The sequence below is a fragment of the Colossoma macropomum genome, unplaced genomic scaffold, assembly GCF_904425465.1.
Source record: "Colossoma macropomum unplaced genomic scaffold, Colossoma_macropomum, whole genome shotgun sequence".
Classification (NCBI taxonomy): Eukaryota; Metazoa; Chordata; class Actinopteri; order Characiformes; family Serrasalmidae; genus Colossoma; species Colossoma macropomum.
In genome coordinates this window covers 20,734,233-20,756,761 of record NW_023494802.1, presented here as the reverse complement: position 1 = coordinate 20,756,761, position 22,529 = coordinate 20,734,233, and the positions used below count along the sequence as shown (strand labels likewise).

The 22,529-nt window shown below is 42.1% G+C and overlaps 1 protein-coding gene across 6 annotated transcripts in view; it reads left to right on the top strand.

Annotated features, from left to right (window-relative positions):
• eif4ba (eukaryotic translation initiation factor 4Ba) overlaps positions 1-22,529 on the top strand; it is a 28,560-nt gene that overhangs the window by 1,460 nt on the left and 4,571 nt on the right. The window contains exons 2-14 of one of the 6 annotated variants that reach the window (XM_036590980.1): positions 2,489-2,629; positions 3,229-3,434; positions 7,819-7,935; positions 9,837-9,891; positions 10,167-10,307; positions 14,050-14,175; positions 14,325-14,489; positions 15,456-15,696; positions 17,775-17,863; positions 18,366-18,609; positions 19,772-19,815; positions 20,223-20,352; positions 22,024-22,096. In XM_036590980.1, coding sequence (XP_036446873.1) covers positions 2,489-2,629; positions 3,229-3,434; positions 7,819-7,935; positions 9,837-9,891; positions 10,167-10,307; positions 14,050-14,175; positions 14,325-14,489; positions 15,456-15,696; positions 17,775-17,863; positions 18,366-18,609; positions 19,772-19,815; positions 20,223-20,352; positions 22,024-22,096 — 1,772 coding nt within the window. Of the gene's footprint in view, positions 1-2,457; positions 2,630-3,228; positions 3,435-7,818; positions 7,936-9,836; positions 9,892-10,166; positions 10,308-14,049; positions 14,176-14,324; positions 14,490-15,455; positions 15,697-17,774; positions 17,864-18,365; positions 18,610-19,771; positions 19,816-20,222; positions 20,353-22,023; positions 22,097-22,529 lie in introns of those variants that run through there. The other 5 variants (XM_036590981.1, XM_036590979.1, XM_036590982.1 and 2 more) reach the window with 5 other exon arrangements.

The window sequence follows — 22,529 nt, the reverse complement described above, 5'->3', positions numbered from 1 at the left end:
TTTGAAAACATCAGATCTGAGTCACATTAGGGCGAAAAATCAGATTTGTGCCACTTCAGCCTGGTAATGTGAACGTAGCCTTTCATATGTGGTCCTAGATTGGATATCCGATTCGTGGCCGTGCGACCTTCATGTGACGCTCAGATCAGAATTCATGTGCTTTTTTTCCCCACTGCGCGTGCTCCATCATTCAGCGTTACCATGGCAGCAGCGCCGAACAGCAGTTAAAGCCTGTAAATGGTGTAAACGGCTCACCTTTTTCTCCTTCGTCTCGCTCTAATAATGAAGCTGAGAGCTGATCAGAGTTAATTATCTTCTCAGCGAAGCTCGTTCTGCTCGTTAGTTTGTGCTGATGCTGAACGTGATTCATTCACGTGACGTTACTGAGTAGGATGAGCTCATGAGGGTCATTTCAGGACGCCGGTTCGTCACATTAATGACAGATTTGAATCACTTACCTAAACGAGTGTGAACCATCATGTCAGAGAGATCAGATTTGAGCAAAAAATCGGATTTGAGCAGCAAGGCTTGTAATGTGAACGTAGTCTTGGTCAGCCAGTAGTCAAATCTGTCTAATAGGAGAAGGGTAGAGATGTAGGTGGTGTTATTGCTAAGCAATATGAATGTGATGACAGTGTTGCTGAATCATGTCATGGTTTTGTTTTGGAGGTTATAACATGGTACCAGACTCCGATGTTTTTAGGACTCTGCTCATTGTTTAGGTTTGGCTTTAAGCTCTAGTCACCCTACAGTAAACACTGATTCAAAGGCCCAACAGTGGAATGTCCTGACCTTGCAGTTTGTCACAATAGAGCTGGGAAGGCGTGTAGTAACGTCCTCACTGCAGAGGAGCAAAACACATCCATGCTCCGCGTGTTGTCATGAGATTAGAGGTATTCCTCACTGGCATTCCATCGCCTGTGTATCAGATTGACTTGCCATGAATTTAATCTTTAAATAGTTCCTCAGGCTGTACAGGAAGGCTGCCACAAATTTTCTTACAGCTGTGTCTCTGCTTGGAGAGCATTGGTTGTTAAGGGCCCAGTCCCATTTCTTTTTACCCCTACCCCTTGTTTTCGAGTGTCACCCTAACCCCTTGGAACTGAGTTACAAGGGGTAGTGGTGGAAATCTTGCCCTACGAAATGGGACCCTCAAATAAAAAAAATTGCTTCATTAACGGCTACTAGCGCTGCTCTGTAGGCGACCCGGCCCGTCTGCAGTGAGAGCAGAGAAGGGTAAAGTTCAGCTCCTCACTGCTGGGCTTTAGTTACATTTAGGGCATCATATGACTTCAAAGAAGGGGGGGCAATTATTTATTATCACCCACCCCTAATTCTTCAGTGATATGAAGCTGAAGTCAGATATTCACCAGATTCTTGTTCGAATTTTTCCGTTCCACCTTAAATGGTGCAGCAGTTACATTCTGGCGCTTCAGGCGTCAGAACTGCTGGACTATTTAAGGTGGAATGGGAGGTTTAGCTAGCTATTCATGTTTTTTATGCTTGCTATGAAGAAAACAACCATAATACACTGAAACGACATTAAACTAAGATAATATGATTATCGTAATTTTTTAACAGAAAATTCTCACATTTGTGGGTTTCTTTGGTCTCTTTTGCTCCATCTTGCCAGTTTTTCTTTTTTTTTCTCATAACTCTCCATTTGGAGCCTCTGAAAAACCTCTGTTTGGAGGGTCATGTAGCCCCAACGCTTCGCCCTACCCCTCTATCTCAACAAGAATCGGGACACCCTCCCCCTAGACGTTAATGCACAACACAGAGGGCTAAGTGGTACGGGCGAGGGGTGAGTTGGGATTGGGCCAAAGGTCTTATTGCTGGGCACAGCCCACAGCTGACCACGTTCGTCATCTTTCATTTTCATGTGCTTCTGCTTCACTGCATGTTTTTATTGTTGGGTAAACTTCTCCCTTGGCATAGCCAAAGATAAAAGCCTGGTTCGCATGTCAGGAAGGGTAAAATATAGGCCTAAGTGGAGAGTGCTGTGGATTAGGCTGCCTATTCATTTCAGTGGCTGCTGTCCAGCAGCACTTGAAGTGTAAGGCCTGGCATCTTCGCACCTGAGCTTGGTGCCAGTATGTTAATTTGAATCCACCACGTTGCAAGTTCCACTTGACTGAATGCAGTGATGACGTGAACGTGAGCTCCAGGGCAGAGCAAGAAAAGCTATTCTTATTCCTACGTCTGTGAGTGCTGAACTAAAATGATCCCAGGAAAGAGGGACACGGTAATATGAAAAGAACTGTAGGGCCATGATGTTTCTAATTATGTAGTTTGTCTAAAATTCATTAGTCGCTTTGAGGAAACTTGCTTTCCTTTGTCACTGTTTCACTGCATAGAGCTAAATGCTGAAACGTGCCCCACATTATTCAGGAATTATTACAGGGAATAAAGAAGGAAGGCCTGTTATTGTGCATCAGTAAGCTATGCACTTTGTACCTTTTTAGAATGTGAATGTGTCTCTCCACAGGTAAGAAGATCAAGAAGAAGGGGAAGACCCTCACCCTGACTGACTTCTTAGCGGAGGACAGCGGGGGGAGTGCTCACCTAAGTTACCCACCCGCAAAGCCCACCAGCTGGGCAGATGAGACAGATGACTTGGAGGGAGAGGGTGAGACCCCTAACGGGAAACAAGTGGCTGCTGGAGTTTTTGAACACTGTGTCCACTCACTGTCCATTCTATTAGACACTCCTACCTTGTTGGTCCACCTTGTAGATGTAAAGTCAGAGACGATAGCTCATCTGCTGCTGCACAGTTTGTGTTGGTCATCCTCTAGTCCTTCATCAGTGGTCACAGGACGCTGCCCACAGGACGCTGTTGCTGGATGTTTTTGGTTGGTGGACTATTCTCAGTCCAGCAGTGACACTGAGATGTTTCAAAACTCCAGCAGCACTGCTGTGTCTGATCCACTCAGACCAGCACAACACACACTAATGGGGTGGTCCATGGGGTCCTGACCACTGAAGAACAGGGTAAAAGGGGGCTAACAAAGTATCAGAGAAACAGATGGACTACAGTCTGTAACTGTAGAACTACAAAGTGCACCTATATAGTAAGTGGAGCTGATAAAATGGACAATGAGTGTAGAAACAAGGAGGTGGTCATGATGTTATGCCTGATCGGTGTATAACTGCATTGCTTTAAGCTATTAACAATGAATAAGACTATTCCAATCTCGCTTAACATGCCTTCCCCCTTCTAACCAACAGTTACCACCTCCTGGCACACAGAGGATGATGCGTATCGTGCCCCCCCCATTGATAGGTCCATTCTGCCAACGGCGCCCCGCGCAGCCCGTGAGCCCAACATCGACCGCTCCCGCCTTCCCCGCAGCCCCCCCTACACGGCCTTCCTGGGCAATCTCCCTTATGATGTCACCGAGGACTCCATCAAGGACTTCTTCCGAGGACTTAGCGTAAGTTTTCACTTGCTCTTGGTTTGGTCCCCAGCATCCATGTGGCCAAAAGGAAATTGCTGCATTAAAGTTTCATTAGCTTGGTAGATTTTTGTGATCTGATTTTCAGTCAGTCTGTGTAGAAATGGCAACACGATAATTAGTTGGATCTGAAGTGAGTAAAATACTAAACACGTTTAAAGGAATTTCAAGCAGGATTTTAGGTAGTGAATTGATTGAAACCCCAATTATCAGTAGTTTTCTTACCACAATCTTCATCTCTTCTAATCTGAGGCACAGTTAACAGTGCATGCCAACTAGGGCTGCCCAAAAATTGTAATAAAATCAGGATCTCAATTGTTACTCCGTGCAATTCAGTTCAGTTCTTCAGACCATAGTAGGGCAGAAATCCTTGTTGTAGCATTGCGAAGGTAGCGTGCCAACCATGATGGGCATGTCACTGTCTTAACCAGGTGTTTTTCCCCATGGGAGCACAGCTGACTGAAACTGCCTTTTAGATCAATAGAGGCAACCACAGAGTTTCTGCACTGCACCACTGCGGAACAGCGATGTAAATGATGACGGAAGGGACGCATTCCTGTGCTCAGAGCCTAATTTTTGCAGTTTGCCGTGGGCTGAACACCACAAGAAGTCAAGATGCACCGATACCACTTTTTCCCTTTTGATTCCAATAGCAATACCTGATCCTTAACCCTCTCTTGCACGATGTTGCCTCAGGGCAACAAACTCATTTTCCTCACTTTTACAATAACATTATACATATTTAAAGACAAAAACAGGGTTAACAACAAAGGGAAGAGTTTGAGTAAGTCACTAAAAAAGCATGTACTTGGTCATACTGTCTCTTAGTTTGCACATTTAAACCTCTTTTTTAATATTCAGTATAATTTTTTTTTGTTATGAGAATTTGCAGAAATAGGTTTGTTGCATAGAAGCAACATTGTGCGACAGTAGAATAGATTAAGCCAATGACAAGCCAGGTCTCACCACTACTATTTATTATTATTATTATTATTATTATTATTATTATTATCCAGCCTTATGACCGGAATGTCATTGGTTCGATCACTAGAGCTGACAGGACATGACTGAAGTGCCCTTGACCAAGACACCTAACCCCCAACTGCTCCCTGGGTGTTGGGGAAAGAGCTGCCCACCGCTCTGGGCAAGTGTTCTCACTGCCCCCTAGTGTGTGCGTTCACTAGCGTGTATGTGGTGTTTCAGTGCACGGATGGGTTAAATGTGGAGGTGAACGTCCCCGTTTTGGGATTAATAAAGGGTAACTTAACTTATGCTATATAATGCAGTTTATTTATGCATTTATTGATATGTTTGAAATAGCTTTTAATATGGACTTTTAAGGTGATATTGAAAGTTTTGCAAGGTAAGAATTGAATAAATATGTTACAAAAAATATTGAATTGTGATCGTGAGGATCTTGATCTCAATTCTAAGCTAAAAATTGTGATTGCCATTTAATCAAGAATCATCCAGCCCTAATATCAACTATAAATGGAGCGTGCAAATAAGTGAAGTGGCAGGGTTGTGTGAGTTGGGAAACACCAAAAATTAGTGTTCCTGGTGCAGAGATTAGTATTTTCTTCTTCTGACACTCTGAATTTAACTCACTAAGGCCTTGCAAACTAGCTGCTGATGATGAATCGCATGTTGAATGAAGTAGAATGCTAAACTGCGATGCTGGAGTCTTAAATGATTTATAGTGCAACTGTTTGCAGGATTTTATGGCCCATTTCCCTCATAGTGTGCCGCACCATGTTGCTAGTAGTTCTTCGTTCTTGCTCAGAGTGAGAAATTATTGTGCAACTCGGCTCATCAAACACATCATCAGCATCTGTCTGGCACACTGAAGTTGTTCAACTGGTTCACTCCAAAGCCCTCATCTGTACAGCATTGGAGCTCTTTAGCAGGAATGTCAAGGTGTTTGGCAAGAATCAGGTTCTTATTACCAGACTTTCTTTCAGTTTTAAAGTGTTTGGTAGTTATTTCTTTTAGTTTGATTACAAAAGTGGGTTGGAGAAATGGCAAAGCTAGTAAGCCCATGAAAGATTTTGGAGCAATGTAAACAGCTGCGAGTAGACTGTACAGGGTGATTCCAAAGATTTATCCGATTTCAAAATGATTTATTTCACTTGTAAATCATTACAGAACAGTGCAGTAAACTGTAAATGGTTTAAATGAGCATAAAGTTTATTATGTAATTGTAGAAGGTCTCAGTATGAACCTCCTCCAGCTGTACAGACAACATCAACACCATAGTCAAACTCATCCCATACTGGATTGAGCATGTCGGGTGTCGCTGCACTCACGGCTCTTTCAGTGCGATTTCGGAGATCATCCAGTGTTGTGGAACCAACGACGAACGCTCTGAGCTGTTGGAGCTTCACTGCCCACGAAAATCACGCTGCACAGTTATGACGGATTCACTCTTATTGAAGTGGAGAACGCAGAACGCTTTCTGCTCAGGGGTCTCATCTCCTCTCAGACTGAAGGGAGCCATCTTCCACTGACAGTCAGAAACTCTATGACCCCCTCTTTCAATTGGATTGTGATTGGTTCCTCGGCGCCTCACGGTTGTAAAAATATGGCGCTTTGAAATCGGATTAATCTTTTTGAATCACCCTGTATTTTACCTTTTTTTTTAGTGATGTAGTGCTCTAGATACACTGGAGTTAGAAGACTAAGTTTATGTTGATCAATACTCATCATTCCAAATGCGATGTTGTAGGTATTAGCATTATTGCTTTGATTTAAATACTGCGCTGACCAGTAAACATTCAGAACGACTGACTACTATGTAGGTGTATCTGTAGGCCGCTTTACTGCGTATGACCAGTGGTCAGTGGTGATGCACCTACTTGGCAACAGAAGTTGTCAGAAAATAGCTGGCATATTTCAGGTCTGTGTAAACTGTGCATGCTGGTTTCTTTCATGAATTACCTGTTACCTGTATTGGACATGACAGTCTATTAGACAGATCTTTGAAATAGGTGTTCCTCCCTAATGTCTCTAATGTTACGTACCCTATGCTGGGGCTGTCACAGTTCCTGAAATTTTAGCTGATGATTAATTGTCATAAATTTCGATTAACAGTCATTCTCTGCATCTAAAGTGCAAAACAAAAGTGGCCAGATTAGCAGACTTCCTAGCTATGTTTACTAGGTAGCTGACAAATTGGTCAAATTGATACCCTACAGCAGAGGTCACTAACAGGCGGGCTGCGGTCCGAGTCCAGACCCAGACACAGTCCTATGCGGACCTGGACCTATAACCGATAAACTATGGAGAATTATTTAATTTTGATGGGGTGGTCCTGTTTTAATCGGCGTAACTTTTCTAGCCTTTATGGTGCCGCTTTAGCTCACAGACCAATCACATGCGGTGTAAATATCACACGTGACGCTACTCAGCCAATCAGATCTATGCATTACTAAGAGCACTGAGACTCGAGTGAGTGATCCACACACAGGGGAGGGACGAGGTGTCGGAGAAGAAAGTGAGTCAGAGGGAAGTTATTTCACATGTCGTTCTCTAAAAAGAGAAAACTGACAGTAAACGTTATTGAAATATGACTGAACTGTACTTTATTTGATTTGACATTCAGTTGTTGACTGTATAAGATGTTGATATAACTACTAGGCTACTTCAGTAAACAGTATATGGCACTGAGTCATAATGCAAGTTAGACATTATGATGTTCTGGACCTTCGCTTGAGAAAATTTTCTCTAACTGGACCTTATTGAATTTTAATTAAAGACCCCTACAGTGTTGGGCGCTTGTACACTCTCTCACTTAAATGTCTCTCTTACAGAGAATCGTGTGTAGTTAAACATAACTTAGTGAAAATAAAATGGAAAGAATCTTATTCTGCCAGCATGCACACTAAAAACATAAGAAACTTTAGAAGCTACATAGCTAACAAATAAATAAACATTAGTGATGCTGCCAAGTTATTTCCTTTTTTTTTTCATAAGCCCCATGATCTCTCATTGCACTGCTTCTTTAATTTACATTTATTTGTGTCAACCCAGCACATCCAATTCACATTTTGCTCGCTAAAGCTTAAAATCATCGTAAAATCTAATGTGGAAAATGAAAAGTGCTATCATCTCAGATAATTGCAAATGGGCGGTTATGTAGTAATTGTGACAGACCTAAACTATGCATATGTGTGCATTACAAACCTAGCATGAGGTATAACTCTGTACCATAAACACACTATGCCATAATTACCCTATGCTGTTACGTGTACTCTGTTTGGTAGTTGAGAATGTATGGTTCTGGTCACCAAGTCAAGAGATCAAATCAAAATACAATAAATTTGTAAAGCCAGATCTTTGCAGCCCTTTCCTGTATTTTTTATAGATCAGTGCGGTCCGTCTCCCACGGGAACCTAGTAACCCAGAGCGTCTGAAAGGCTTTGGGTACGCAGAGTTTGATGATGTGGATTCTCTGCTGCGAGCTCTCAATCTCAACGAGGAGGTAAGGATTTTTATTCAGTGTGTTATTCACTTGTGCTCTTGTCTGTTGGAGAGTAACATTTATACTGTGATTTAAATGGAGCTGATTGTGCATTTACTACGTTTTGGTTGAGGTTCTAGAGTTTATTAATGTTTAGTGTTTTTGCCTTTGTGGCCACTAGGTGGTGTTTTCTCTCTGCTTTGTACTGTTGGTATTTGATGTGTATTATAAAACTAATGTAGCTTCCATTTCTTAACTCTCAAAGGGTCCATTTCCTATATTTTCTTGAATTAAATGTACTTTTTTATTTTGTATGAATTTATTCAAGGTATTTTTGACCGTTTCCTAAACTTTCTGCATCCCTTATAACTAAATAGACTGTTTTATTTACTGTGCCTTTAAGACTGAAATATGTAAAATGAATGTTCTGATTGGCCATCATCTGTTTTGACTCCAAACAGCCATCTGGGCTGAAACACTCCTTATAGCTTCAACGTGAATGGGCAGGGCCAAACTGCTGTGGGCTGAATCGGCTAATATACATTATATGGACAAAAGTATTGGGACATCTACACTTCACATCTACAGGAGCTTTTATGAATCCCATTCTAAATCCATAGGCATTAATATGGAGTTGGTCCCCCTTTGCAGCTCTAACAGCTTCCACTCTTCTGGGAAGCTTCTACAGGATGTTGGAGAGAGTCTGTGGGAATTTTTGCCCATCCATCCAGAAGAGCATTTGTGAGGTCAGACACTGATGTTGGACGAGAGGGTCTGGCTCACAATCTCTGTTCTAGTTCATCCAAAAGGTGTTGATGGGGTTGAGGTCAGGGCTCTGTGAGGGCCAGTCAAGTTCTTCCACACCAAACTCACCCAGTCAGGCCTCTATGGAGCTGCTTTCTGCACTGGGGCTCAGTCATGCTGGAACAGGAAAGGTTCTTCCCCAAACTGTTCCCACAAAGTTGGAAGCGTACAATTGTCCAAAATGTCTTGTTCTGCTGAAGCATTAAGATTTCCCAACCCCTGAAAAACAGCCCCATATCATCATCCCTCCTCCACCAAACTGTACAGCTGACACAGTGCAGTCAGGCAGGTAACGTTCTCCTGGCATTCGCCAAACCCAGACTCGTCTGTCAGACTGACAGATAGAGAAGCTGATTGGTCACTCCGCAGAATACGTTTCCACTGCTCCAGAGTCCAGTGGCGGCGCTTTACTCCACTCCATCCGACGCTTGGCATTGTGGTTGGTGATGTAAGGCTTCATGCAGCTGCTCAGCCATGGAAACCCTGCCATGAAGCTCCTGGCGCAGTTTCTGTGCTGATGTTGATGCCAGAGGAGGTTTGAGCTCAGTTATTGATCAGCAGACCGTTGGTGACTTTTATGCTCTATGGTCCTCAGCACTCGGCGACCCGCTTTACATCGTCTGGCACTTCGTGGCTGAGTTGCTGTGGTTCCTAAACGCTTCCACTTTTCAATAATGCCACTCATAGTTGATCGTAGAATGTCTAGGAGGGAAGAAATTTCATGAACTGACTTGTTGCAACGGTGGCATGCTATTACAGAACCACGTTCAAATTCAGTGAGCTTTTTAAAATGAGCCATTCTTTCACAAATTTTTGTAAAGGCAAGCTGCATGGCTAGGGGCTTGATTTTGTACACCAGTGGCAATGGGACTGAATGAAACACCTGAAGTCAGTGTTTAAGAGGTGTGTCCTAATACTTTTGTCCATATAGCATATGTAAATAGGTTCCCTTTGCAGGACGTCACAAAAACAGTTCATTCAAAGGGGCCTGATTTTGCAGCTTAGCATCTAAATATGAATTCTGTTTACTGGGGAATGAACAGTATGTTTTGAGACTTTAACAGTGTTTGTGCTACATCAAACATTTTTATTCTAAAACTGCTCTTATCTTTCTGTAGCATCTAGGGAATCGCAGAATTCGTGTAGACATTGCAGATCAGTCCAATGAGAAAGGTATGTGCCCAAAAACCATGTACTTTAATTATAGCTGTTTGTAATTCAGTGGTTGTTTTTTTTTATACTACTTCTGTTAGATCAGGTTTTGCATCTATGTCTCCTCCCCCCTCTCCTTATCTTTCCTTATCAATCAGGAGTAGCCTCACTCCAAAGACCAAACACCATTGTCTTTATTTGGCTAGTTTGGTATATTTGATTAAAAAAACAGAAATTAATATAACCTAATAAATCATTAGACCACTGTTGAATGGCCTCTGTTGCTCCTCTACTAGAGAGGGATGACCGCTCCATGTCTGGGCGAGACCGTAACCGTGGTGGTGACATGGGGCCAGACAAGACGGACACTGATTGGCGGGCGAGGCCCAGTGCTGATGCGGATGAAGGACCACGCCGTGATGATTCCTATGGAGAACGTAAGCGGTTTTATTTCGAACTTTCTGCGATGGCTTCTGTTACCGTAGTCCTCATGCTTAAAGAGCAGCAACCACTGTTTGTAGTTTTTCAATGCAAAGCACACAAAATTACTCGCTCGGTAGCTTTTAGTGCTGTATAAAGGCCTTTACAGACCAAGCATGATTTATTTGTGCGATTTATTTGAACAGAAGTAATTTAATTAGAGCATGTGCATAACTGATGATATCTTGCACACCAAACACAATTCTTTGGATGGCAGAAATGCAACATTGGCCCTCTGTTCAGTTTTTGTGAACTTCTATTGGTGACATTAACTCTGACTAATCAGGTCATCTCTGGTGTGGGTATTACAGTAACCTAGATGATGAATTCCTCTTTTTACTTCTACCCCAAAACTTTTTCAAAAAACATCAGAGAGATCAGAAACTCTAAACTCGGTTCAAACAAGTCTCAGACTGAACTGCGAACATCCAGGTTGCAGCACTGAAAGTTTCAGCTTCTTAATGAAGCTGCAAAGCTCTTCATGCTGTTTTCACATTTACTGCGTTTGGCAGACGCTCTTGTCAAGAACTGTTTGATCATTTTACACAGGTAGGTGAAGGTAGTGTTTGTAGTCTTGCCCAAGGACTCTTATTGGTATAGTGTAGGGTGATTACCCAGCTGGGGGATTGAACCCCAGTCTACAGCGTAGAAGGCAGAGGTGTTACACACTACACCACCAACCACTGACACACTATTTTCACTTTTCCAAAACGGAGAGTAGTCTGCCCAGTGTCCCCATTTGCCTGTTCTGTGAGGATCAAAGAATGTCTGATTTGCATTCGAAGACCGTTAGAGTTGTGCTTCATCTCCTCTGCAGCTGCATCTCCACAAGCGGAGATCGCAGCTGTATACTTATACCTATATAACTGTAGAGTTGAAGTTTAAGCTCCTGAATTAGGCCGTGAAGCCTCATGCGTAATATGACAGTTTGCCTGTTTTCTAAGAAGCAAAGGACCGTGTGATAGATATTCTGCCACTTTTTTCATGGTGCAAACAACTTGTTGAAGTTCCAAAATAATAATAATGTCCCATCCTGTGTGTGAAAAGCATCTGAATATTCCGAATTTTTAATGTCTTTTTGCATCGTGTTCAGTGGGTAATGGCCTTTAGAGTTGTGCTTTGCACCATTGACACTTAGCATCCCTTCTAGTTCACAGCTGTGAGATGATAGTCATTAGAAAGGCATGATTAGTCCAGATGTTTTTTAGCTTTTTGACTCCTGTTCTTGGCAATGACTTATACTTAATAATAATAATAATAATAATTAATAATAAGACTTAAGTTCAGAATCCTTCATCAAAAGAGCTTTTCTTTGATGCCTTATTGTGAAAAGCACAGCGGCCTGTTATTGAACTGTTGGTTCTGTGCCAATTTTGCAAGAGTTGTTTGTGTATGATGTTCACAAGAACGTTCAGCATATTTGTTGATGCTAAGGTCTTAGTCTGTTCACAAAACATAACGAGCATGCAGTCATTTAAGGTCACAGGTCACAGAAAGATCAGCTACAGTGGATTTGATTTGAAAACTGTGTTGTTCCAGCAGGATCAGATCAAGTCAAGTCAGGCGTTATTGTCATTTCAGCTCTATACAAGTACACAGTAAACCGAAACAACATTCCTCCAGGACCAACACAGAACACAAGCGTGAGACAATACAATAAACACAGTGCAGACAATACAGTATAATAAATAAACACAAAAGACTTACAATAAACACAAAACAGAACACAGGCAGCACACGGTACTGAGAGTATGTGGAGCTGTGCAAAGGAGGATGGAACACACTATGACATATTAGCAGCTTATACATTAGGATAAATTAGATTAGATACAGTGGGGCAAAAAAGTATTTAGTCAGCCACTGATTGTGCAAGTTCTGCTACTTAGAAAGATGAGAGAGGTCTGTAATTTTCATCATAGGTACACTTCAACTATGAGAGACAAAATGAGAAAAAAAATCCCTTTGTAGGGAGAAATCACTTTGTAGGATTTTTAAAGAATTTATTTGTAAATTATGGTGGAAAATAAGTATTTGGTCAATAACAAAAGTTCAACTCAATACTTTGTAACATAACCTTTGTTGGCAATGACAGAGGTCAAACGTTTCCTGTAAGTCTTCACCAGCTTTGCACACACTGTAGCTGGTATTTTGGCCCATTCCTCCATGCAGATCTCCTCTAGAGCAGTGATGTTTTAGGGCTGTCGCTGGGCAACACGGACTTTCAACTCCCTCCACAAATTTTCTATGGGGTTGAGGTCTGGAGACTGGCTAGGCCACTCCAGGACCTTGAAATGCTTTTTACGGAGCCACTCCTTCGTTGCCCGAGCGGTGTGTTTGGGATCATTGTCATGCTGGAAGACCCAGCCACGTTCCATCTTCAATGCTCTCACTGATGGAAAGAGGTTTTGGCTTAAAATCTCACGATACATGGCCCCGTTCATTCTTCCCTTAACACGGATCAGTCGTCCTGTCCCCTTTGCAGAAAAACAGCCCCAAAGCATCATGTTTCCACCCCCATGCTTCACAGTAGGTATGGTGTTCTTGGGATGCAACTTAGCATTCTTCTTCCTCCAAACACGACGAGTTGAGTTTTTACCAAAAAGTTCTATTTTGGTTTCATCTGACCACATGATATTCTCCCAATCCTCTTCTGGATCATCCATATGCTCTCTGGCAAACTTCAGACGGGCCTGGACATGTACTGGCTTGAGCAGGGGGACACGCCTGGCACTGCAGGATTTGAGTCCCTCTCGGTGTAGTGTGTTACTGATGGTAGCCTTTGTTACTTCGGTCCCAGCTCTCTGCAGGTCATTCATCAGGTCCCTCTGTGTAGTTCTGGGATTTTTGCTCACCGTTCTCATGATCATTTTGACCCCACGGGATGAGATCGTACGTGGGGCCCCAGATCGAGGGAGATTATCAATGGTCTTGTATGTCTTCCATTTTCTTACAATTGCTCCCACAGTTGATTTATTCACACCAACCTGCTTGCCTATTGTAGATTCACTCTTCCCAGCCTGGTGCAGGTCTACAATTTTCTTCCTGGTGTCCTTCGACAGCTCTTTGGTCTTGGCCATGGTTGAGTTTGGAGTCTGACTGTTTGAGGCTGTGGACAGGTGTCTTTTATACAGATAACGAGGTCAAACAGGTGCCATTAATACAGGTAACGAGTGGAGGACAGAAGAGCTTCTTAAAGAAGAAGTTACAGGTCTGTGAGAGCCAGAAATCTTGCTTGTTTGTGGGTGACCAAATACTTATTTTCCACCATAATTTACAAATAAATTCTTTAAAAATCCTACAAAGTGATTTCCTGGATTTTTTTTTTTCTCATAGTTTTTATGTCTCTCATAGTTGAAGTGTACCTATGATGAAAATTACAGACCTCTCTCATCTTTCTAAGTAGGAGAACTTGCACAATCAGTGGCTGACTAAATACTTTTTTGCCCCACTGTAAATTAGGATTTATGAGTTTGGTTTTCTTGACAAATCTGATAATTCTGTAAAATAAAGTCATTCACGGAACTTGTTTTTGGGATCACATTAGCTGTCTAAACCTGTTTGTTTGATTTAAGAAACACAATAAAATGCATTCAAAGTCATTCCAATACAATAAACAAGGTACTTTGTCAACAACATCTAGAGTAATGTTGATTAAGCTTTCTATAAAAACTGATTTTGGTTTATCTTGCTGTGTTTCAGGGTCCCGAGACCGCTATGAGTCAGACCGGTACCGTGACAGTTCACGGCGGGACGATCGCTATGACAGTGGCAGAGACAGATTCCGGGAACGCTATGATGACCGAGATCGCAGAGACTATGATAGAGGTGGACCAGCTACGCTAATGTTTAAATGTTTAAGCCCCAGAGAAAGTGCTGTTTTAAGATAATAGACCAAAATGTGGAACAAACTGGTCCTAGTCTCATAGTGGAGCTTAGATAATTGATTTACTCATTATCTCTAATTTTTCTGTCAGGCTTTGACTCTCGCAGTGGGGGTCGTCGGCCATTCGGCAGCGGCTTCCGCCGTGACTATGATGACCGACGGGACGACTATCGAGGCAGTGGAGATCGCTATGGCGATCGCTACGGCGACCGTGAAGATAAATATGATAAATGGGAAGAGAGGCGTGAGGATAGAGGTAAGCATACTTTAGACTCATCAGTCTCTTCCACGTACATTGGAATAAAGGTTTCACTCCAGAACAGTTGAAATTGAATTTACTCATGTTTTCATTATTTTATGTGAAATATATTGTTTGTTTTTGCCATTTTTATTTCTAATTTTTGGCCTTTCATTAGCAAAATTTCTCATCCATATAAAAGATTTGTGCTAATGATATTTGTAGAGTTTGCCAACTTACTGTCAGGAAAAAAAATGGCAAAAAAAAACTCACTGTGTAGATCAGAGGTCACTAATAGGCGGGCCATGGTCCGAGTCCGGACACAGACGCTGTCCTATGCGGACCTGGACCAATAACCGATAAACTATGGAAAATTATTTAATTTCGACAAGGTGGTCCTATTTTAATTAGCGTAACTTTTCTAGCCTTTACTGTGCGGCTTTAACGGCCCAGGAGACTCACAGACCAATCGCATGTGTTGTAAATATCGCACGTGACGCTATTCAGCCAATCAGATCTGTGCATTACGATGAGCTCTGAGACTCGAGTGAGTGACGCACACACAGGGGAGGGACGAGGCAAGAAACAGCAGTCAGAGAAGAAAGTGAGTCAGAGGGAAGTTATTTCACATATTTCACTAAAAAGAGAAAACTGACAGTAAATGTTGTTAAAATATGACTGAACTGTACTTTATTTGATTTGACATTCAGTTGTTGACTGTATAATATGTTGATATTCCTACTAGGCTACTTCAGTAAACAGTATATGGCACTGAGTCATAATGCAACTTAGACATTATGATGTTCCGAACCTTCGCTTCAGGAAATTTTCTCTAACTGGACCTTACTGAATTTTAATCATAGACCACTGGTATAGATAATTTAGGTAATGTGTAGATATTCAATACAGTTAAATGGATTGCAAATTACTTACCACTGTTGGAACAAGTTTTGGTGTATCAGCTCTTCTGCTGTGTGTGCTCAGGCCCTCTTCAGAGGCCCAAGCTATGCCTGAAGCCGCGCAGCGTTCCCAAAGAGGAGGACCAGAGCAGCTCCACCTCCTCCGCTTCCAGCCGATCAGCTTCCATTTTTGGAGGTGCCAAGCCGGTGGACACAGCATCTAAGGAGAGGGAGGTAGAGGAGAGACTGAAGAAAGAGCAGGAGAGGCTGCAGCGACAGTTGGAGGAAGACAAGGGGAGAGGACCTGAACGCAAGCCCAGAGAGAGGTACAACACACACACACACACACACACACACACACACACACACACTGACCTGGACAAAATTCATAAGCCCTTGATAAGCTGTGATTCTTTATTCTGTGGGTTTATTGTAGCAGTTCTGTTATACAGTAGCAACTCACGATTAAAAGGTTCTTTCCTCCAAATCTATCGTTAGACCAATCACTGTTCTCTGATAAACTCTGGACAGTTCAGATGATATTCCAGGTGATAGCAGTACATGCAAATAAATGCAATATACCAGCACACTGAGGCCCAGTTTTTGCTTAGAAGTTGCTTGTTGGGAGATATTCAGTCATTCAAAAAGATTCATCCGATTTCAAAATGATTTATTTCACTTGTAAATCATTACAGATTAGTGCAGTGAACTGTAAATGGTTTAAATGAGCATAAAGTTTATTATGTAATTGTAGAAGGTCTCAGTATGAACCTCCTCCAGCTGTACAGACAACATCAACACCATAGTCAAACTCATCCCATACTGGATTGAGCATGTCGGGTGTCGCTGCACTCACGGCTCTTTCAGTGCGATTTCGGAGATCATCCAGTGTTGTGGAACCAACGACGAACGCTCTGAGCTGTTGGAGCTTCACTGCCCACGAAAATCACACTGCACAGTTATGACGGATTCACTCTTATTGAAGTGGAGAACGCAGAACGCTTTCTGCTCAGGGGTCTCATCTCCTCTCAGACTGAAGGGAGCCATCTTCCACTGACAGTCAGAAACTCTATGACCCCCTCTTTCAATTGGATTGTGATTGGTTCCTCGGCACCTCACGGTTGTAAAAATACACACTTTGAAATTGGATGAATCTTTTTGAATCACCCTGTGTGTGTGTGTGTGTGTGTGTGTCCCACTAGGAGTATGATTTGAGGCTTGAGGTTTTGCCAAAAAATTGTCAGCGAATAATCCAACCATTTAAGAACAACATTACTCAGCAAGTGAAGTAATTTCGCAGTCTGTGTTGCATAATATCATCAGAAGATTCATGGAATTTGGAAAAATCTCTCTCCTTAAAGAGCAAGACTGAAAAACACAAGTGAATGCCTGTGACCTTTGATCACTCAGTCTGCGCTGCATTATGAAACAGCCTGCTTCTATGGCGGATTCTTTGACAAAACGACGAGTCATTGTTTTTGGAGTAATGTAGGATGTCGTTCTCTGGGCCAAAGAAGAAAATGGCCATTCAGATTGTTACCAGCATCAGGGCCTGTCAGGTTCTGGGTTTGTCATGGTATGGTGGTGTATTAGTGTCCATATAAAGCAACTTGGAGCAACATATCACTGCTGTCAGGATAAAACCTCCATTTTTGGAGTTTTTCCATTTTTGACGTAACTTGAAAGTGCCTGTTGCCCTTTACACTGTGTATTAGTTTCATGATAAACAGACCAAAAGAAAAGGCTAAAGATCACTTGGAAAAACGTCTGGTTCCATTGACTTACATATATATTGCACTTCTATGAAGTCTTGTCATAAGTCTGTATCGATGCTCGCTTTCAAAGGGTTTTATAATGTCCTCTTACTCCCTGCTACTTGGTTTAAAACAGCCCTCCATGGGAACACTCAAAGGGATGCAAGGTGGATGAGCCAATAAAGAAAGGGGCCTGAAGGTGTGTGTATAGATGACAGTGGGTCCTCAGTCTGGTTAGCACAAGGGCACAGTGACCAAAAGATTCCACTTGGCTCTTTTTGAATAATAATACTCATTTTCAAATGACCACTTACCAATTATTTAGCCCGCCAGCACCAGTGAACTAGTTTGTTTGTATACTGTGATTCATTATTATCACACATTATTATCAAAGCTTTTTTTAAACGAATATCCAATAAAAACTCTTATGGGTAATCAAATAACAAAATTCAAAAGGTAATTTCAGTCAAAAGCACATCACTAGTATCAAGGACAACCTCAAGCCTTCCTAACTTAGAGACGTTTCAGTTTCAGCTACTATTTATACATCCTTTTGTCATCAACTGTCGACTTAACTGTCTTTTGGGAATTGAAGCATTGAAATTAATTTACTAACCAGATGTTTCTCTCTCCTCTACCTGAAAATTCAGACATCCCAGCTGGCGAAGTGAGGACCAACCAACAGAGCGCTCACGAACTGGAAGTGAGTCATCACAGCCAGGAAATACCACGAGCAGAGGTAAATTGGGCTAATACTACGAACAATTTAATAATCTATATTATTTTATCTATGCATCAGTTAATGTAAATGCTTTGTCAGATGCTATAGGAAGTTTAAGTATAGTATTAAAGGTAGCAGAAAATAATTTCCAGTAACGAGTTTAATTGCAATTGAAGTGTGATTTAGAAAATATCTAGCAAGTTTACCAAACCGTACCAAGAACAAAGTTAGATGATGTTGATGTTTATTTTTTCTGATATTTAAGCAGACCTCTGCGCTGAAAACAGGATATTGGAGGGATGTGCCATGAATCGCTTATCAGTTAAGAAGCTCCTCAGTCTGAATCGTAGGGATAGGAGCAGCCTTGGGTGATCATTGATATTTGAAAGGAAACCAGATCAGGCTTGGTTAGGCCATTAGGCTTTATTGATTGATGATTGTGTATGTGGTATAACTGGTCTAATTGATTGACCAAGGACTGTAAAAAATCTTGAGCAGTGAGAATTCTCTTGACTGACAGGCTCTCGTCGTCGGGAAAGCGAGCGCTCCGTGGAGAACGAGGTTTTCAGTGGGCGTGAGGATGAGCCACCATCCCCGGGAAGCAGCGTCCCCCCTTCCAAACAGGAGGGGCTTCCTCTAAAGGTGGTTCCAGCTCCGCCCCCTAAAGAGAATGCCTGGGCGAAGAGGAGCGCTATGAGTACAGGCTCCAGTGAGAGTGAGGCCAAACCTGCAGTCTCCCCCAGCAGCAGCGCTCCACCCAAAAGGTCAGTGTGTGGCTGTTAGCAGTATTCTCTAGTTCTGACCAAAGGATGTGAAATATTGTACCTTGTGTTCAGCAAAACTTTGATGGAGACCTAGCATTCATTTTAACTGAGAATACAGGGTGATTCAGAAAGATTCATCCGATTTCAAAGCATGTATTTTACAACCGTGAGGCGCCGAGGAACCAATCACAATCAAATTGACAGAGGGGGTCATAGAGTTTCTGACTGTCAGTGGAAGATGGCTCCCTTCAGTCTGAGAGGAGATGAGACCCCTGAGCAGAAAGCGTTCTGCGTTCTCCACTTCAATAAGAGTGAATCCGTCATAACTGTGCAGTGTGATTTTCGTGGGCAGTGAAGCTCCAACAGCTCAGAGCGTTCGTCGTTGGTTCCACAACACTGGATGATCTCCGAAATCGCACTGAAAGAGCCGTGAGTGCAGCGACACCCGACACGCTCAATCCAGTATGGGATGAGTTTGACTATGGTGTTGATGTTGTCTGTACAGCTGGAGGAGGTTCAGACTGAGACCTTCTACAATTACATAATAAACTTTATGCTCATTTAAACCATTTACAGTTTACTGCATTGATCTGTAATGATTTACAAGTGAAAAATAAAATTTTGAAATCGGATGAATCTTTTTGAATCGCCCTGTGTTATCAACACACTATAGCTGCCAGTAAAGGCAGCAGCAGATAAAGAATGATTTCACTCATAAAGAAAGGGATAGATTATGAGGTACAGTTTTGACTGATAATAAAAGTACATATATATTTATATATATATATAAAATTAACTGATGATATTTTATACTTCATTTTCATTTTCCAAGCTAGATTTGTTGCAGGATTGGGTTAATCTCATATTCAGTCTATGATACTTAGTACTGAATCAGTGCCTTGCCTACTTTTTGTACCACCACAACGGTAATTCACCAGGTTTTCCTAAAAAAGGCAGAACTAGCAAAGTTGTCATTCAAGGAAGGATGAAATTGTTTTGTTACCTGTGTCCATAATTAGCCCACTGAAAGCAAGCAAATCAGTTTAGGGGCTTTTTTTGATCTTTTATCTTTTGGGGGTTCAGTTGCGACAGTTTGAGCCCCCATGCATCTGACGCAGCAGAATATCTCTGACACTAGTCCTTTTGGCCTGTTTGATTTCAGCTCTACAAGCTCAACTGATGAGAGAGTTCCTCAGAAAGGTAAAGGTAAGATCCTGAGGCTTAAGAAACTTGCTGGCCTTATCAGACAAAAGCAGTATTGCGAATAACATAACATGTACAACCTGTTGTTACATAAAGCCTCTAAGATTGTTTTGCAAATAAAAACCGTGCACATTCTTCCACAACCATCTTAAAAGCTTGAACAAGGCAACAGAAAGATACAGACTCCGTATGCTCAAGTGAAATTCTGTCTGAGTCAATAACCTCTAAAGAACCTCAGTGTTAAAGTGGACAACTCTAGCCTGTGCTGAAGATAATGTATAAAAATGGCCATTCTGTGCCCTTTAAATGGGCAGTTTAGTTTCATGGCTGTCTGTAATCCCCACTGCTGAGCCCCATAACCACATGGCCACCCATAGCCCCCTCTGCTGAACGCCAGGCTCTCCTTACAGATGAGAACAAGGCTGATGGTGTGCGTCGGGACAGAGGTCCCTCCCGGGGCCGTGGTGGGGCCTCGGGTCCTGGAACAGGGAGAGGCCGTGGGGACGCAGCCAGCCGAGATCGGCGAAAGGAAACAGACAGGTTAGCCTCTCTGTGGCTCCCCTTGTGGTTAAAAAAGGAGCAGCGTCCCTCTGTCTGCTTGTCTTTGTTAAATAATTTGCCAGTTTGTTGACTGGCTCCTCACTGCTTTTCCTCCTCCTTTTTGGGAGCTTTATTCTTTGATATTTGTTTTTATGTAAGAGAAATGGGGGACCTTTGATGACGTTTGCCTTCTAGAGTCCTAAGTCCATTTGTAGCTGCCCCTGGGTCTCAAATGACTGCAAGAAAAAAATGATGTATTGTTCTGTTACAGCTGTACACTTAAATGCTTTATGGTTTCTGTATGATATGCTCAAAATAAGCCCCAACTGGATTGTCCGCCTATTATTTAATGTTCAAATGACGCATTTTAAGCAGTCCACGATACATCAGTGGCATTTACTATCTGAATAAATCCACATGAATTTTAAACGTGACTCTGCTTGACGTACACTATATGGCCAGAAGTATGTGGACATCTTTCCTAATTTTAAAATCCATTACATTGGCATTTCTGCCCTGCTAGATCTGCCCCAGTCAACTTAAAGTGCTGTAGTTATGAAATGGAAGATTTCAGGAGCAACAACATCTCACCCATGAAGCAGTAGACCAACGCAAATAAAGCAGGGCAGCCAAGTGCTGAACCTTGTAAAAATCTACTAGAAATCTGCATGAAATGGGTTTTAATGGCTGAGCAGCTGCACATATAATCCTAAAATCACTATGCACAATTCCAAGCGTCTGCTGGAGTGGTGTAAGGAACGCCTCCACTGGATTTTGGAGCACTAGAAACGTTCTCTGGAGTGATGATTCACGCTTCACTTTCTGACAGTGTGATGGATGAATCTGGGTTTGGCGGATGCCAGAAGAACACTACCTACGGGAATGCATAGTGCCAGCAGTAAAGTTTGGTAGAGGAGGGATAATGGTCTAGCGCTGTTTTTCAGAGTTTAGGCTGGGGCACTCGGTTCCAATGAAGGGCAGTATTAATGCTACAGGGCACAAAGACATTTTAGACATTTATATGCTTCCAAGTTTGTGACAGCAATTTTGGAAGGCTCTGTCCTGTTTCAGCATGACTGTGGTCCTGTGCACGAAGCAGTCTCCATATAAAGACATGGTTTGATGAGTTCTGTGTGGAGGAACTCCAGTGGCCTGCACAGAGCACTGAAATCAACCCTGTTGGCTGGATATTTTTGGTTGGTGGACTATTCTCAGTCCAGCAGTGACACTGAGGTGTTTAAAAACTCCAGCAGCACTGCTGTGTCTGATCCACTCAAACCAGCACAACACACACTAACACAACAACCCCATAAACAAGGAGGTGGTCATAATGTTATTCCTTAATCTGTGTAGGTGTGATGGTCAGCTGTCCACATACTTTTGGCCATATAGTGTATATGTAACACATGCATTGTACAGTCTGTCAAATAGGGAGCCATTTCAGGTTCAGCCTATAAATTGCAAGATATCGTTGTTTTGGTCTACAGACTGCTGAGATGTTGAGTCTTTTCGAGATCTTGGTTTTCTCTGGGCAAGTTGCATCTGGCCTCAGGAACTCGAGAAAGGATTAGTTAGGAGTTCTATTCTTTAAGCAGTTTTAGCTAATAAACAAAGTATGGGTATACATGGATGGCAGAGACTGTCCCTCACTCTGTTGTACGTTGCTTGTAGAAAGGACGTCAGAAGAGAGCGAGATCTCAGACCAGCACCAGAGCCAAAGAAATATGAGGAATCTCCCAGTCCTGTGAGTGACTGAGCTTAGGCTCTCTTTGGGTGTGACCCCCGACTCCCACCCCCCCAAGCCTGTTTTCCCATATCTTTACCTCTGGGTGTGCCAGTGTCTTTGTCCAAATATTCTGAAATGGATATATTTTCATTTATTTTTGATGTAGCTATCAAATCAGTGTTTCAAAGCTAAAGGTAGTAGTTACCTAAATGTAAATAGTATACAATTTGATCAGCCCCAGCCAAATGGCATGTTTTGTTAATTTTCTAAGTAAAAAGTAAGTTAGCAAATCCTTTACGGGGAGCAAACGTAAATCTGGCATTTTTATGCCAATTATATTCCACATTTTCTATGTTTTTGCTGGAAAAAGGAAAAATACAAAATATAAATATAAAATCTGGCATGTTTTTTTTTTTTCTGTTTTACAAAATGTTAAATTCAGCAAATTAAC